Genomic DNA, 19072 nt, shown 5'->3' on the forward strand with positions numbered 1-19072 from the left:
TTTGCCCAAACATAAAATGGCGCCCTCATGCAAATAAAGCAAAAACACTGTACGTCGTGCATATCTATGCATTGGAACCTTCACAGAAACAAACAGAGTAGTCCAATATAAGCAGCATAGTGCTGAATGTTTTCCACTGGGACACCATATGCTATATTTTCTATGTAATCTTACCAATTTTTAAAAATGGCGGGAAATCAAAATAACTGTTAAAATTTTAATTTACTTGTCCAATTTTTCAGTAGTAAAAGACTATATCCTTTAAATTTGTAGAATTTAAAGAAAACCAGAGAAAATAGAAAGCCTTTTTCAGGTCAACAAATTTCAAGAATTACAGCTACTGGGGCTTTAATTATGTGAAGGAGTTGTTTAGCTCTATTTTGATTACCATCTGCACATTTGCATTTCCCATTTTGCCATGGTTATGTGTGGAAACTGAGAATATGTAACACTCAATTCTCAGATTTACTTTTGAAATCTCTTTTGAAATCTCTAACCTGACAACAGTTTTGAAATCAACAATCTGTGTCTGATATTTAACCCAACACAGCATATATTGCTCAAAATCACTTTGTCTGCAAAGATTTTGTTATTTTCATTATTTTGATAACCGTGACTAAAGGGAAACTGTCATCGGAACTGCGCCTGTGTCAATGTATTTCGTGAACAATATCTAGATGCATCTCATTGTCATAGCTGCAACATTTAAATTATACGATATAGATTATGACAGACATGTTTTAACTTTCATCAATCACCATCTACCTTACAAAGAGAGTTTACATTGGTCATGTGGGCCCCATACAACCTTTGAGCGCACTTCCGACGACTGTATCCCTTTCAAACATTGGTTTGGTTCACCTTTTAGCATGACAAGCTGTTGTAAGGTGACGCAGACGTGTAAATTTATGGAAGTTACCCAAGTTCCTGGCTATTTATAAAATGTTACTTCACTCCAGCCGGATCAAATTTCGTGGAATTTTCACATTATGTTCTTTAGATACTATATGTATATAAAAAAACAGAACTTTTTGGGCAATAAAGTTCTGACACTTTGAATCAGAGTCATTTCAATCTATTTTATCGTGATTTCAATCACTTTTTAGGATGTCAGACTTTCATGCCCTGCCATTTCCGAATGAGAAGAGAAAATGCTAATCAAAATTGTAGTTTTTTAATCTACATATTCTCCAGTTTCAAATGAGATATTACATTAAGTGGTATCAAGTTTTTATCATACCAAAACATGTTTTATACTGCTAATATGTACCCTCTTAATCCTTCAATTAAACTATTGAACTATAGAGTCTCTGCTTTTTTAAAATATATAGTATGAGGGGCTTTTCATGTCATCTTTGATACAACAAAATATATTGCTTTGAATAAACGTGTGCTGGTTAAAGGGGCAATCCTCAATCTCTGGTTCTCGCACTACTTATAGTTAATATTGACTGTTATCCGATTTTAGTCCTTTGTTGTCCTTTGAAAGTTATGCACAGTACAGTTTGTTCAGACGAACAGCTGATAGAAACCTTTTATTGCAACGAAACCATAAGTTATAATACTTTTTTGTGGCGGAGTTTGAGGGTAAAAGCAATGTTTAATCAACTACCTTCATGATTTACTTACAGGATGAACATGGCCAACCAATACAAAGACTACAAACAAGATTATGTACTTAAAAAGCCAAAACAATTTTTATTTCAGTTTTAACTTTGACGTGATTCTACTTGATAAGAACGAAGTCAGAAAAAAAACAAAAAACAAAACTGAAATTCTGAGTGCGATTAACATGCTGCATGCACTCACAATGAACAGAATGAATACATTTAGTGTCTATTTACAATAGGAAAAAAAAATGTTGGGATATACAAGAAAACAATAGATTAAAATAAAACAAGGTCTTACATCTATAAGAAAGGGTCATCACAGGAGAAAAGTTTCTCACTGGAGCAATGATAGAATCTCCTGACAGACCTTGTTAATAGCGACAACATGAAGAGATTCGCTGTAAATTTGGGGAATTTTGAATGAAAACAGCAATGCGTGTGTGATTTTGTCCAAGTCTGAATATTGTGGAACACCAAATCTCTGCTGTGGCTTGTTTTTCAGTTTTTACCGCAAAGGCAAAAAAAAAAGTTTTTCAAAATGACAACTGCAAAAGAAGAGGACTTTAAAATTGAATCTTCCATTATAGAGCAGTCTTTAAAGGTATACAGTCACCTGTAATCTAAATATGCCCATATATGGTCAAAGGGGCGTTCCTTGGTATTCAAAATGCCCATGTGAGGGCACTGTTTTTAAACAGCGGCCACCGGCTTAAAATCTGTGATTTGTTAGATTTTCTCTTTCGATGGTAACTGTGGCAAAATTAGAACAGGTGACAGTATACCTTTAATAGCGACGTGTGTCCATGGATAGATAAAGCAAATCTGTGTCTACACCATTATATCATTGATATCTGATGAAATACTGAAAGAAAGGCCAGAATGGATTTTACATAACAAACGAGCTTGACCGCTGGCTCTTACAAACACCTTATTATCATCTATCAGCACATGTCACTGTCTAAAAACAAACTAAATGCAGGGGAAAACTTCTCATAGCTTGTTCTTCTGAAAATACATGATTGCACTGGTACCAAACTTTACAACTATGGCAAGAGAGTAATTTTCTGTGATGACACTGTACAAAGATGATCCCACATGTGGCTGCAATGATATGATTTTTTTCAGGAAAACATAAGTGATAAGGAGAGTTTGTTACAATCCACTCTTAAGGTAGAATGTGCCTCAGCAAAGATATTTGAGCTCTCAAATTTTCACAATTCTTTTCTGATCAACCACTTGTTGGGGCGCATTTTAACCCTTTCACCACCATGTTTGTCCCAAATCCATTGTTTTCTATGGTAAAGTTGGACCTGTATACAGGGAACTGGGGGTGAACGGGTTAATGCTCTTGGTGTACAAAACGTTTTCACTGTCTTAGTAAATCCAAAATCGAAAAAGTTATTTTCTCCACAGAGTTAACACAGGGATAGCGGCCATTTTGAATTTCAAATCTGGGCAAATCTTGGGTAATTTGTTTCTCTACTACCAAAATTTTAACGTTGATCCCTGATTTTTATCCTTAATTTTGGAAAAGAATGGCTGAAAGATTCCTTGAGGAAAATTTGAGCAAAAATTCAAGGCTTTCACTTTCTAGGCCCATACCGCCTTAAATAGATTTGCCTCCCTTTCTCATGACATGTTATTTGCAGCTACGAACAGCGATGACGGTAACATGGTTATTTGCAAACGACCGCTGGCCTGGAGTGCGTACATACTATCGTGATGATATTTTTATGTAACCAGACAATAATGATTTACAAGTAACAAGTGGATACTATCAAATTTGACCCAGAATTATTGCTGTCTAATTATGAGTGTGAACTCGATCAATCAGTTAAAACAAATGTGACCATCAGACAGGAGGTCTGCATAATAACAGTGATAGGACATTATTTTTAGTTTGATCGACCAATTTTAGTCTTGGTATGATACATGTATGATATGATGTGTGTGAAGGGAGACGGGGAATGCGACACCTGCTCAAGATGTGAAAGTTGGTGCAATTGGTTATTGCTGGGTTTGCGTGACAGTCAACCTAATGATCACCACCTTGCTGACTTGTTTTTGTGATGTTTGGGTCCCTGCATCAACATGGGAACTACTTCCAAACGCATAACTGACGCATTCTGTGTTCAACAATACACAAAGTATTAGACCCCATGATGTTCTGGAAAGGATATACCATAGCCAGGCCATAAAGATATTTTCTGTGAGCTTTCACTATGTTAAGTTGGGCAGTAAATGCATGCCATGTAATGGGACTTTTGTCAAAGACTGTTCTAATGTAAAGGTATAAGACAGCCTTCCTTTAAGCCTGCATCATGTGAGAGAAATAATTGAACAAAATTTCATTCAAGGGTTTTTGCTCAGCCAATTAACTCTCGTGTGCAGGATATCTTTCATGAGATTTCTTGTTTGAGCAATTGCGAAAAATAGCCAGTATTTCTGATCTTTTTCTTTGCGAGCAAAAAATCCTCACTGTGTGCGCCAGAGACAGAAATATTCCTGATGTCTTTTTCACTAAAGTGCATTCCTAGAAATCACAGACTAGTACGAATTGAAGCCCCATATATTGAAAACAACAATTCCTCAACAAGTTGTACACTGGCTGAGTAAAAGTATTTGAAGTTAATGAAGGGAGGGTGTTCTTTCTTGTGCTGTGTTACAATGGGGCAGATAGAAGGTATAAAACAACTTACTTTTAATAACTGAATTTTTTTTTCAAAATGATAATTAGGCCCTCTGTATTTGTCTCCATCTCACTTGTTACAGCAAGCATAAAAAAAAACTTCATCGCTTACCCCTAATTGGCTGAACGACACCATTTTACAAAATATCGGTACTTTACAATTGCGTCCACAGTACAACGATCCGTACTGCTGTGCTGATGCGAACAACATAGCGAAATGAATGTGTCAAAAATAACCAACAGAATTTAGTGATAAATGTTATAATACAAAACGTTCAGCATTGTGACTCTATTTCAACGATGATAACATGTTAAATAAGTCCCTGCCTGCATCTTTATCAAAGTTATCCCTATCCCTATATAATCAAGTTCTCCGTAAGTATTGAATTGTTCCCCACAATCCCATCATACAGGATGTCTGCCACTGCTACGATGTAGACGGCTTTCCATTTGGGTTGTACACACCACTCTGAAGAACCACCTCCATGACCTCGGCGTATCTCTCCCCGAGGTCGTGCGACTTCCGCAATCGGGACATTGTCGGCGTCTTCAGAGTGCAGGCGTCGGCCGAGACGTCGATGAGTTTGGGTAAGAAGTCCTGGAACTTCTCCTGGAGGGATGCTGTGATCAAGAAATAAACAGAATTTGTCTTATAGGATGGAGACATTTCTTTCTTATCAATACCGACAACTGGGTAGATGAGTGAGGACTGCTGATGATTGGTTGGACTCAGTGATGTCACAATAATATGACAAACATGTTGTCTTCTGATATTTAACATTGACATAACTTCACGATCAAAAGTTTCTTGTGATATCAGAAAATGGGAATGTTTGTCGTTGAGAAGCAAAACCTTTGCCTAAACCCTACACATCGCTTACGGCCTCCGACCCAACAGAGGGGTCGGAGGCATGGAGGCCGTTAGCGATGTATAGGGGCTAGGCAAGCAAAACCTATGATCAGCTTCTTCATCACGGGTATGATCAAACTGCTGAACAAATGTAAGTATAATAATAGTGTTAATAAGTTATTCATGACACAAGTCCATCTGTCAGTCATTAAAATACAACCAAATACATTTTAGTGTATCGAAAAACTGATAAAAACAACAGTAAAATCGATGTGGTCAATTGCACCGTCAGGTACAATTATCGGCTAGGTAGTTATAGACGAATCAACTTTGTCTGCAAAAGTTGAAACATTGTCTGGCAGGAGGTCAGGCGCTGGTGCCAGTGTTTGTGGATTTGGTGATATCGTTTGGACTACGTCTGACCTCCTGCTTGACAATGTTTCAACTTTTGCAGACTGAGTTGATTTTCCTACTACCGCCTAGCGGATAATAACACCTGACAGTGTGATAAAGTCTTTCCTCATAAAATAAAATTAAAAAATTGTTGACCACAACGATTTTAGTGTTGTGCGACATCAATTTTACTGTTGCTCTTATCAGTTTTTCTACACACAAAAATGCATATGGTTGTACATCTGTATATCTTACCATTGATTTCTTGTCCTAGAAAGCTATACCATCTATCTCTAATGTCTTCAGCAGCACTATTGTCTTCAGCGTACTTAGAGCTAGACAAGATCCCTAAACACGGCACTACGTATTCTTCTACAGTCTTCAATGCTTCATCGGCTTCTCTTTCATCATCCGATTCAAACGATGACGCACACTGATCATTCAGTTGCTGCGGAATAAACAGTTGTACACTGTACTGTACACTGTGACAAACTTTGCAAATAAATGATAAGTGATCTTTACTAGCCATATGTAGCATGCCAAGAGATGCAGTTATATATTTTGTATGGAGAACCTGCAGTGAAGAGGTTCATTAGTTGAAACCTATTATTATCTTGGTTGAGGTCTGCCCTCCCCCCCCCCCCCCCCCCCCCCCATACAAAAAGAAAAGAGAAAAGAAAACCACACACACAAACAAGACGAATCCCCTACTCCCCACATAAACAAAAATCAATAACAGTTTACCCTCAGAGAAGATCAGAAATCTAATGAAAGCTTTTCTCTGGGCTCTTTGAAAACTTTAAAACAAAGTCACCACCACTTGTCAAATATTTGATATCACCATGACAAATTTGAGTGCATAGAGAGATGTAACTACCTACAATGTTTAACATGTCATCCACAAATTATTAGTCACATATCCATCATGCTGACAGAAGATGTGTATGGGGAACGCATCAAGTGGGAGAGACGTAATCAATATTGTATACTTACCAGTAGACACTCTCTCCTGTACACTGATATGAGTCTGTCATCTACTGAATAATACTTCTCCTCCAGTCTGAGACTTGCATTAAATTTATGTGCATAAACAAAGTACGGCAGTGCTTCCAGGTAACTGTAAGACACAAATTAAGTAGAAAGATTGTTTTTGAGGAAATATGAAGAGTTGAAAAATCCTCACTGAAGTGATATTCCATAAACAAAAGCTCTTCTGCTTCTTGTCACATATCTATCACTAAAAGGGGATATTTACCTTGAAAATTAATTTGCAATATTAAAATGATATGATCATTGAAAGGCTTTCGAGTCGATTTCATTCACTTTCACTCACTGGCTGATAAACAGCCGGAGACCAAAATACTGGAAGTGACGTAGCAAACTTGGTCATTGAAGCAGTCGACGCATGCAAGCTTTTTCACTGGCTGAAAACGGCTACAGAACATAGGAGCCAAGCACTTAGTCTCGCATGCCAGACCTCGAACCTGCACGCGGCGCGAACGGTGAAGCCGCGAGCTGCGAGTAACCGCAGGTTACGAGGTCTGGCTAGAACCAACTGCTCAGGAATGTAAAGACGTCAAAAGTGGGCTGTTTTTCCTATGCTAATAAATATAACTTTGGACCACCGCATACATACTGCCATTACGCAGACACTGTATTTTCACTGTATTTGTCCACTATGTTTCACATATCTGCGCCGAAAAAACACTTCAGCAAAAATTTACGGCGAGAATTTATTTGTGAGGCCATTTAAGCTTACCACCATCTTATCGGCAGTCGAATGGGGCCCAAAGTCTGAGCTTAGTTTGAACGGAGCAAAATGAAAAAGCAAACTCCATAGAGGTAGAGGATGTCGACGATCAACAATCATATGCATTGAAGCTACGCCTGGAGCAATCTTAAAATTAGAGATTGGCCATATCTTGTCGGCAAATTCACGGAAACGTCGTCTCCTTCCAAATAACCTGTCATGGCTACCTCCTGCTTCGGTTTCAGGCTGTCCATCACAACTGTCTTCAACGGCATAGATCATTTTAACAGATTTTTTTCATCATGGATACTGGGAACTGCGTAACCGTGATTTCATGAAGCAGTACTTCTGTCTGAGGTCAATGTAAGGCGGTTTACTTTCAATGTTCCAATGAAAAATTACTATTCCGGATGAATGACACAATCATTCAGTCGAGTTCAAAAGGCTATTTTAGACGCTCCACCTACATTATAGAATAAACAATAGATGTACTCTTTCATCCAGCCGATTTTCGAAGCATTCTATTGGACAGTATATATAGCACGTCGGTTCTAGCCAGACCTCGTAACCTACGGTTACTCGCTGCCCGCGGCTTCGCCGCTCGTGCATGCAGGTTTCGAGGTCTGGCATGCGAGACTACCAAGCATTTGGCGTCGATGTTCAAGTTTAGCTGAAATAAAGTTGTCTGCGAAGACCACTTTGAGAAGGGCAACTTTGAGCGAAATTTACAAGCCGAAATACTGAACCACAGACCTAAAAGAAACTGTCTGGGGCATAGCCAGCCCCAGAGCGTCGCTTGTATATGCATATGGAACTGTACGTGTGTATGTATGCTCATGCACTAGAAACAGAACGCTGAAGATTGGACAGCCAATTCGAGACAAATCATCCCTACATCAGGATGTTCTGTAAGGCATTCTTATCGGCAGTCGAATGGGGCCCAAAGTCTGAGCTTAGTTTGAACGGAGCAAAATGAAAAAGCAAACTCCATAGAGGTAGAGGATGTCGACGATCAACAATCATATGCATTGAAGCTACGCCCGGAGCAATCTTAAAATTAGAGATTGGCCATATCTTGTCGGCAAATTCACGGAAACGTCGTCTCCTTCCAAATAACCTGTCATGGCTACCTCCTGCTTCGGTTTCAGGCTGTCCATCACAACTGTCTTCAACGGCATAGATCATTTTAACAGATTTTTTCATCATGGATACTGGGAACTGCGTAACCGTGATTTCATGAAGCAGTACTTCTGTCTGAGGTCAATGTAAGGCGGTTTACTTTCAATGTTCCAATGAAAAATTACTATTCGGATGAATGACACAATCATTCAGTCGAGTTCAAAAGGCTATTTTAGACGCTCCACCTACATCATAAATAAACAATAGATGTACTCTTTCATCCAGCCGATTTTCGAAGCATTCTATTGGACAGTATATATAGCACGTCGGTTCTAGCCAGACCTCGTAACCTGCGGTTACTCGCTGCCCGCGGCTTTGCCGCTCGTGCATGCAGGTTTCGAGGTCTGGCATGCGAGACTACCAAGCATTTGGCGTCGATGTTCAAGTTTAGCTGAAATAAAGTTGTCTGCGAAGACCACTTTGAGAAGGGCAACTTTGAGCGAAATTTACAAGCCGAAATACTGAACCACAGGCCTAAAAGAAACTGTCTGTGGCATAGCCAGCCCCAGAGCGTCGCTTGTATATGCATATGGAACTGTACGTGTGTATGTATGCTCATGCACTAGAAACAGAACGCTGAAGATTGGACAGCCAATTCGAGACAAATCATCCCTACATCAGGATGTTCTGTAAGGCATTCTTATCGGCAGTCGAATGGGGCCCAAAGTCTGAGCTTAGTTTGAACGGAGCAAAATGAAAAAGCAAACTCCATAGAGGTAGAGGATGTCGACGATCAACAATCATATGCATTGAAGCTACGCCCGGAGCAATCTTAAAATTAGAGATTGGCCATATCTTGTCGGCAAATTCACGGAAACGTCGTCTCCTTCCAAATAACCTGTCATGGCTACCTCCTGCTTCGGTTTCAGGCTGTCCATCACAACTGTCTTCAACGGCATAGATCATTTTAACAGATTTTTTTCATCATGGATACTGGGAACTGCGTAACCGTGATTTCATGAAGCAGTACTTCTGTCTGAGGTCAATGTAAGGCGGTTTACTTTCAATGTTCCAATGAAAAATTACTATTCCGGATGAATGACACAATCATTCAGTCGAGTTCAAAAGGCTATTTTTAGACGCTCCACCTACATTCATGAATAAACAATAGATGTACTCTTTCATCCAGCCGATTTTCGAAGCATTCTATTGGACAGTATATATAGCACGTCGGTTCTAGCCAGACCTCGTAACCTGCGGTTACTCGCTGCCCGCGGCTTCGCCGCTCGTGCATGCAGGTTTCGAGGTCTGGCATGCGAGACTACCAAGCATTTGGCGTCGATGTTCAAGTTTAGCTGAAATAAAGTTGTCTGCGAAGACCACTTTAAGAAGGGCAACTTTGAGCGAAATTTACAAGCCGAAATACTGACCCACAGGCCTAAAAGAAACTGTCTGTGGCATAGCCAGCCCCAGAGCGTCGCTTGTATATGCATATGGAACTGTACGTGTGTATGTATGCTCATGCACTAGAAACAGAACGCTGAAGATTGGACAGCCAATTCGAGACAAATCATCCCTACATCAGGATGTTCTGTAAGGCATTCAATATGCTTGCACTTTTCGGAAATAATATCAATCTCTTTACAACAGTGGCATTACCTCCGCGTTGGCATGATTTCACCATGACTGCAGACGCACCATGCAAATGCATGGGTTGACGGGCATGATCGCTTGAATTTGAACTTCGTCATCAGAGCTAGAATAGTCACTTTCCAAACTCGAGTCACTGTCACTTTCTGACGATGTCAGCCTGGATCGTCGATTGCTCCTTTGGGTTCTAAGTTATTGCCAATATTGTTCACCATTAGGATTTTCAGTCAAGCACTGAGGCTTGCGTACCGCGCCCTTGACATAGCAGGGCTTGAAGTAACTTCGCTTTGAACTCGCTGTGTACAAGACGACTAGCAAGTCTGACACGTCACTTCCGGTTCCCATGCATTCTACTTGTGGCCACTGGGCTAATATGTGCCAGTGAGAGTGAATGAAACCAACGCTATTTTGTTTATTTTTCACTAAATAACGACTCGATTTCCCTTTAACCATGGAAAAACTTCACGTTTAGATGGTACATAAAGATCACAGTCACCCACTTGGAAACTTTCATACAAGGTGACAAAAGACAAAGAAGATGAGCACTTTATTCCTCTTTAGGCTATCTGCTGTCTCCTATGATGAGTGGATTGAAATGATGAGAACATAAAAAATTTTTATGTTGTTTATCTCTACGGAAAGATTTATGAGATCGGAGAAAATCTCAATGTATCCCAGTAATAATGTTGCAGTTATTGTGATTGTTTTAGACTTAACAAGTCATCGTTGATGACACAGTCCCCACTCGTTAATGGGTACTTTGATTACAGGTCCTCAGAGAGGATAGAGTCCTCTTCATTAACTTAGTCTGTGATAAAAATACTTTGATACAGATGGCGCTCAATGGCTAAGAATGAGTTCCATGGTGATGAAAACATAAAACCAATGAAAAATCGGTTGAGATACGCCTCGAGTTATAGCTCTGTACATGAAAAAATCATAACAAAATGGCCGCATAGCAGCCATATTGGATCGTATCACAAAACAAATTGACGTGCATATCTATAACATTGGTCAATCTCCTTGTACCAACTTTGAATACAATTGGTTGAAACATGTCTGAGTTATGGCTCTGTACATGCAAAAATGGTAATAAAATGGCCGCCTGGCGGCAATATTGGATCGTATCACAAAACAAATCGACGTGCATATGTATGACATAGGTCAATGTCCTTGTACCAACTTTGAATAAAATTGGTTGAGATATGCCTGAGTTATGGCTCTGTACATGAAAAAATTGTAACAAAATGGCCGCCTGGCAACCATATTGGATCGTATCACAAAACAAATCGACGTGTATCTGTATGACATAAGAAGTAATCCTTGTACCAAGTTTGAATGAAATTGCTCCAGGCATCTCTGAGATATCTGCGTGAACGAACGGACCCAAGCACGCACCGACACGACCAAACCTATAAGTCCCCCCAGACGGTGTCCGTGGGGACTAAATATGCATTCAGTGTATAAATTAGGACTTACTTTTCTTTGTTATGATAGGATTCTAACCCTAAAACAAGTAATGATACGGCTTTCCTAAATGACAAATAGTCTTCGTGCCATCTCTTATATTTCTCCATGTCTTCAGGTGATAACACCATGGAGTCCATCTTCTTCATGGCTGCCTTCTTGATCGACTTGCAGCTGAAAGTGAATGTTCCAGTACGTGTCAAAGTGGTTTGAAGGTATGACAGATGTGTCTGTGAATGGTAATTTCATTTGTGATGTCAATGGCAGTTGATAATATAATGAGAGTCGTTATGGTGAATGACTGTCAAGTCACTTTATTGACCTCACCGAGGGTTTTAAACCAGTTCGTGCCTCAAAAATGAAAGACTAAAATTACTGCTCAAACTTCCTCAAGCTAAATTTCCACCATTCTCTTTCAAAATCAAGAATAAAGATAGGGCTAATGTCCCTGAAGCTACTATAGACATGGATACAAAACTAAGTATAAACAAAGATTTTGACCAAAAAATGGCAAAAATTGACCCAAAAATACAAAAATTGAAGATTTAATCAAATTTAAATATATCACAGTAAGACAACCCCTAGGAATCTGTATACAAAATATAAAAGTATCAGACAAGTAGTTTTTGAGAAACAAATTTTTTTACCAAAAATGGGCAAAAATTGTGCCAAAAATACAAAATTGCAGATTTCATCATAATTTCAATGTATCACATTTAGTTTATCTGTAGGAACCTGTATACCAAATATCAAAGCCTTCAGACAAGCACTTTTTGAGAAATAATCTTTTTGACCATAAATGGCCAAAATTGCCCCTAAATACAAAATTGTAGATTTCATCATAATTTGAATATATCACATTTTGATCATCCCTATGAACCTGTATATCAAATATCAAAGCTGTCAGACAAGCGGTTTTGATGAAATAAATTTTTGACAAAACTTGACAAAACATTACCTTAAAAATACGAATTTGCATATTTCATCACAATTTGAATAAATTTAAGTTAGGTCATCCCTAGGGACCTGAATACTAAATATCGAAGCTGCCTGACCAGCTGTTATGAAGAAGAGGATTTTTTACCAAAAACTCCTTTTTTGCACTAATTTGCATATTTTTGACAATATCAAACAATAAAAACAATTCTCAAAATCATATTTTGCATCTACACAACAAATATCAAATCTGTAAGTACTGCGGTTCTCAAGATATTAGAGTTGGCGGACATACGGTACATACATACATACATACCGGTACATACATACATACAGACTGACGACGGACGCATACCAATCCCAATAGCTTCTATAGACTGTAGTCTATAGTAGCTAAAAACTGGGGTCTTCATGTAGAATTTAGTACTGGGAAAAACAAAAAACCAGATGTTTCCCAATACGTGTATCTGAAATTCAAAATGGCTGCCATCCCTGTGTTATCTCTATGGGGTGAAATGAAATTCCTAGTTTTCACAAACCTAAGCTGATAAAAGCCTTATTTTTTCAATAAGCTTTAAAATGAGCCCCAACAAGTGGCTAGACCAAGAGAATGAAAATGAAATTCATGAGTACATATCAATAAATGATAAGCATACTATTGATGGTCGGTGATAGTGAATTACAAAGCAACTACTGATTGAATTCTATTGTAATAACTGAACATCAATTGCTGAATAATGAAGACAGCCCAATAGAAATGCCAGCATGTCGTAATATAGACCAACTCTCTCACCTGTTGTCAAACGTCAATCCTTTGAAAGCAAACTGTTCATATATTGTCCGTTCTATAACAAACGATGGGGCATTGTTTTTGAGGAAAAAGATGACCCCACTCTTGAGGCGGAAGTCCTGCTTAGGGTAGGACTGGTCAAACTGCCCGGCTATGGACTGCAGTCTTCTCAACTCATCTTGGTATGCCTGGAAATTTGACAGAGAAGCATTTCAATGGAAGGAAGGTGGTACCTTTGGGCGTCTATGAAACTGCCTGGCAGTCAGTGATCTCTGAAGATCATTATAAAACTTAACCTTGTGGTCCTGTAATAAATATTTATCAACAGAGTCCATATACTCTAAATGACTTGAATTCAAAGACTTTCAAGGCTTTAAATTTTCAAGGACTTTTAAAGTTTCAAAATACCATTTTCCAGAGCAGATATCATTTTTACGAATATCACGTTTTTTCCACATTTTACTTATCATTTTTACGATACGACTGATCAATCTTGTCATTTTTGAAAATTGCGGGTGGATTATCAGATTTTCCAAAACTTCTCAAGACCAAATTTTCATTGTCAAAGACATTCAAGGACTTTCCCATGAGAGCACAGACCCCGTAATCCACCACTAGCTGTATCTTTGTGTCATTCAATTTGAGGAAAATGCTTCATCTGTGGTTCTGAACAAACAACAACATGCTCAGAATCCTTAAAATCACTGGATTTCCACAGAACATTGTTTTTATTGCATCAAGATCAAATAACACTGAGAGGCCTGAGCTGGTTGCTACAGAAGGGAAAGTAAGTTAATCATTATCACACATGCACATGTTGAGGTCCTGTGTCTATCACACTTATCCATTCTGCTCAGTAAGTAAATTTCACTCTATTTGCTATTTGGATCATTCTCATTGATTTGTGAAGTGTAATTCTCGCTGCTTTAAATAGCTTTTGTCTTGTGCTGTGGGGCAAACTACATGATACTGCAATGCATTGTGGTTAAAAAGTTGACTTCTCACCACATAAAGAGTTTGAGATTGTGATCTACTTTTAACACTGGTGTAATATCTGTAATGGCAAAAAGTTCTATTTATTCAAGTGAAACTAGCTAAACTCATGCATCTTTTCATCATTTTACGCATTTCTGGTATGAAATTCCTGTGTAACCTGAAATTTCACTTTGGCTTGTGTAAGTTTTATGTGCTTTTCCAGTAGAAATCTGCTGTATTGAAAATATGGTAGACTGCCCTAGACTTTTATGACTCACTTAGGTGGTAAAATCATAATTCAGGTATTGAGAATTGGAGAGGAATGCATGGAAGAGGGTGAAACCATTACAGCATGGGAAGGTAAGAGGCAAGAAATTACTCTAAAAGTGCTGTCAGCATTACATTTACCTCTGTGAGAGCCTCATCAGCACCAGACTTGAGGTACACCGACTTGACTCGTTCTATCGCCAGCGTGCTTCTCTCGTAAGTGATTCTGTTGTGTTCGGTTTCCAGGCCTACGCACGATGCAGGCGGGCTTGCAGGCGGCGCCTCAGATGCTGCTGCTGGTGATGATGGTGAGCTGGGAACTATCTGGGCTTGTCCGGCTGATGTAGCAGTGTGTGCTGGAAAAAAAGACAGCGAGATATGAAAATAAGTATTGCAATCATCTTCAAGATTTGGTTGGTTGATATTGCTACAATCAGTGAGGATTGAACAATTTAAGAAGTCAGAAATTTATACACTGCCTTGTTTATCATGAAGATTTCATTTTCTCAGAAGAGACATTGAAACTATTCCTCTTGTCCATGGAAAATGAAATCACAAAAAACAATAGCAGATTTCTCTTCAAGATTGATAACAATGGGTATCAGGCATATAAGTACTTGAGAAATTTATTTTTGCTAGAAATACCTGATATACTTTTTAAATGTGATTCAGCTTTTATGACAATTATAAATGGAGTTTTGGATGGTAAACTTGCCTGATAGAAAGTATGCATGTATTGAAGATTTAAACAGGCATTGGTAAAAAAATCTCAAAACTCATTACATATGGTTCATTTATGAATTACAATTGTTATTCATGTACATGCATTGGTTTGGGAGAGGCATTGAGATCTTACAAGTAAACATAAGAAAAGATCTCCAATATTTGTGAGACAATATCAGTGGTATGAGCACTTCAAAGCATGAACACTGCAAGGGAAATTTGGGTTAGTTCATGGCTAGCTGGGACATGCAGAAGTGAAACTTGACAAACATGTCCATGCATAGAAGCAGCACAACTATAAATTACAACACAACAATACAGCAGGAAGTTTGAGTTTCACTTCTAGCTGGCATTGTGTGAAAACGGACCTTGAGCAGGATTACACTTGATGACCCCCTCCCCTTCTTTGTACCTCTTGACACAATGGCTCAGTGTTTCATCCAGAGAAGGGGGATGTGGGATTCTCCCTCTATTGACATGTTGGCACCCCCCAGTAATTTATCAAGGGGGGACCAGCCCCCTCCCTCCCCCATGAAATGTTGCCAGTCACACCCTAGAGATACAAGTACCGGTAGAACACATGAACTGGTGAAATTCCCCCTAAATTTTCTGGTAAAGGGGGGAATCCCCCCTGTTGATGCCATCCTGGATGAAACACTGATGGCTAAACTACAGGCATCTTGTGACAGGCATTTACGTGACAGATTTTCTTCAGCAATACACAAAATATTTCACAGTTACAATCCGTTTTGGTTTACTTTCTTCATCTAACCTGAACGTGATACTATGATTACATATGATTCTCAGAGCATCCTGTATCCTATGACAACATACAACATACACGGCTCTACCAGCCACTGTGAACTGCAGAAAATTCACACGACATGCATCATCATCACAGAGTGAACATCGCTGACAGCCATAAATGTATGTTCTACCAAATGGCTATTTCACCTCTATATCAACATGCCTGCCATACACTATCAATTACTGGCCATGCTGCGTGTCCTGTGAATGACTAATGCCTTACTTGTCTGACGTACAACTTGTACTCGGGGTAAACTATTGTGAGAGAAAAAGGATTGTTTGATGTTTCTATGATTAATACAGACATGCGTAGTGTCTATGGACACATTCAGACTCTATCTACCCAAGCTGAATGTACCTCTATAGTTTGCAGGGTATTTCAGAGGATCTCTGTCTCTCTCCCTTTGTCTCACTCTCACTGACAGCCTGTCTGGCACAGGGTCTCTCTCTCTGTCTCTGTCTCGTCTATCAATGATATAATCTCTCTCCCTTTCCCTCCTGATGGGCACAAACTCTCTGTCTCTGTCTCTGTCTCTCTCCGACTCCAGATCTTTCTCCAGACCCTGGCTCTGTCTCGGCTGTTTCAGGGAAACTGAAGGAGCAATGCAATAGGTATTACAGCCATTGGAGTTGTTGTCCCGCTTTCCTGCAACAAAACTTGCTGGTCTTCACGAAAGACGCTGGATAGATGGTTGAATTCTAATCAGACAAAATTTTTGTGTTTTTCCCATAACTTTGGGATAGCATATGACATTGACCCTTTATATTTCAGTACAATGCTCATATCAACTTTCGAGCGCACTGATCACTCTTGAAAACTGTTCAATGGCATGCACCCGAACAGCTGGATGAAACACCCTCCTTCATGATTGAAACTTTCTCACTTACACTGCACATCGAGAACCAGCTATAACACTTAGTTCCTGCATTTCACTTTACTAAAAGCATTTGATAGGATGGGGATGACACAAATAACATGAGAACTCACGTACAATTTCTGTTATCTTCCCATAAATTTGCCTTGATATCCCTTTGGGAACCGTGGGAAAATTTACCGAGGTAATGGCCTTAACAACAAGCAACCAAGCAGCTGATCTGGCTGCACTGTGGTATTATTTTTTAACCCCCCCAAAAAGCCAAATTTGGAAATTTCACCACAATATGAACAAACTACAATGAGATTAATCCCAGGAACCTCTATACCAAGTTTCAGGTCAATTAGACACATGGTTTCAGAGAGTAAAAGACTGGCTAAAAAGAGTCAAAATTGCCCCAAAAATACACATACAAACAAATCTGACTATGATCACACTAATGAACCTGTATACCAAATTTACAAGCAATCGGACAAGCAGTTTCAGAGAAGATTCATGACCAAAAAATGGAAAAATTACCCCAATAATACAAATATGCAAATTTTGACACAATTTTAATAAATATCACAAAAGTCAACCTATGGAGCCTGCCTATTAAATTGCAACGCAGTTACATCATCTGTTTTGGAGAACAAGCTTGGAATGTGAAAAGTTGACGTGTGCTGCTGCTGCTTCAATGACGATGGACACCCATCTACATGTATATGACAAGCTCTGCCTCACTGACAGCAGAGCTAAAAACACTGATACTGATTACATCAACCTTCAAGACCTAGCATTCACATTTGCGCGATGAAGCAGAAATTGCTGAGACTCTTTAAAAATTATTGAATGGAATAAAGTCTGCAATGTTTCTCAATTTGGTGTATCTAATTTAATTAAATTGAATATCATAAAGCTGTGATGTTGCTCAACAGGATTAAAAACCAGACGTTTGGAAACTGAAGTGACAACTTTAACTAGAATTCTTTCGTCATGAAGAGGGGTAGTGTAACAACTCTGTTGATTTAAAACCTTATTTTCCCCCAACTCAAAAATACATGCATTATCAAAACACAAAGCAACTTCAGAAATATTTGAATCCCATAAACAAAACCAAATCACCACCTATCATAGATACAGAAGTAGGACAGTCAGTAAAGCAGGGTTTATCAAAGCCTAGCAATTCAACAATTTCGTGTCTTACTTGATGTTGTTGATGATCTCTGCTCGCTGACAATGGTGACTTCATCCATGGTTGCCGCTTTCCTAATCTGTTCGGCATCCCAGTCTGCCATCTCTTTCTCAAACCTTGTGTTGTCTTCTATCACCAGCTGTCTGAGGTCCTCGGCCAGTGAGTCCAGGCTGAGTTTCATGTGGCCTGTTTCACCATCCATGTGTTCTGTTGGAAGAACGTGAATGTTAACACACCTTGTACAAGTAAACTTGTGACATATACTTTGGAGCGAGTGTTTGTGAGTTAGCGTGTATTTGACAACAGATATTTGGAGGAATTTTTTTTTTCATTTCAGAGCGTTGGTTTTCATGGAAATCAAAAAACTTAGCTTGAAGAAAAAATCGAGGCATGAAATCTTTCTTTCGAAATTTCTGATTACAGTATTTGGCTAATGCATGGTAAATTTTCAATCATCCAAAAACCATCACAATTATCGTCATTCTAGTGCTGACTTACTAGTCTAAACAAATGTACTTAAGTTTCCCTTACCTGCAAATAGCTCACTTTTATTCTCATCAACGTACATGAGGCAGTATGCGCTAGCGTTTCCGGAACCGCCAACCGACTCCCTCTGCAGTTCCTCCCAGGACACTTCCATGACTGAGATGTCGTTGAACTTCAACCATTTGTTATGCCTGTGATCACGGATGTACGCCCAGTAATGACCGGCTGAAGCCTGGCCTTCGTGAACCAAAACTGCGTGCAGCAAATAAGGAAACTGCAAGAAAAAATTTGGACACAAAATCGGCATTATGAAGATTCTACTCAAGCAAACAATGGGTTAAGATACAAACTGAGGTACCTAAGATATTTTTGTGTATTTCTTGACTTCATTCTACCAGTAGAACAGTGGATAGTGAATTCTCAAAAGTTATGTAACAGACATTATTGATTTGTCACTTCTCAGAGAAATATAGCTATTCACCCAAAAATTAACAATTCACTCGTGAAAATG

The 19072-nt window shown here is 39.0% G+C and overlaps 1 protein-coding gene across 2 annotated transcripts in view; it reads right to left on the reverse strand.

The window, feature by feature from the left end:
* Window positions 1-1670: 1670 nt before the first annotated feature.
* The window catches only part of LOC139130094 (ubiquitin carboxyl-terminal hydrolase 25-like), a 44714-nt gene continuing 27312 nt past the window's right edge, over window positions 1671-19072 (reverse strand). Inside the window, exons 15-23 of one of the 2 annotated variants that reach the window (XM_070695814.1) lie at window positions 18607-18835; window positions 18088-18282; window positions 16385-16618; window positions 14638-14852; window positions 13258-13442; window positions 11541-11702; window positions 6536-6659; window positions 5798-5990; window positions 1671-4920 (exon numbers count right to left, since the gene is read on the reverse strand). In XM_070695814.1, the coding sequence (XP_070551915.1) occupies window positions 4727-4920; window positions 5798-5990; window positions 6536-6659; window positions 11541-11702; window positions 13258-13442; window positions 14638-14852; window positions 16385-16618; window positions 18088-18282; window positions 18607-18835 (1731 nt within the window). In that variant the 3' untranslated portion in view covers window positions 1671-4726. The remainder of the gene's footprint in view (window positions 4921-5797; window positions 5991-6535; window positions 6660-11540; window positions 11703-13257; window positions 13443-14637; window positions 14853-16384; window positions 16619-18087; window positions 18283-18606; window positions 18836-19072) is intronic. The other variant, XM_070695815.1, reaches the window with a different exon arrangement.

Source organism: Ptychodera flava, chromosome 3 (assembly GCF_041260155.1).
Source record: "Ptychodera flava strain L36383 chromosome 3, AS_Pfla_20210202, whole genome shotgun sequence".
NCBI classification, from domain to species: domain Eukaryota; kingdom Metazoa; phylum Hemichordata; class Enteropneusta; family Ptychoderidae; genus Ptychodera; species Ptychodera flava.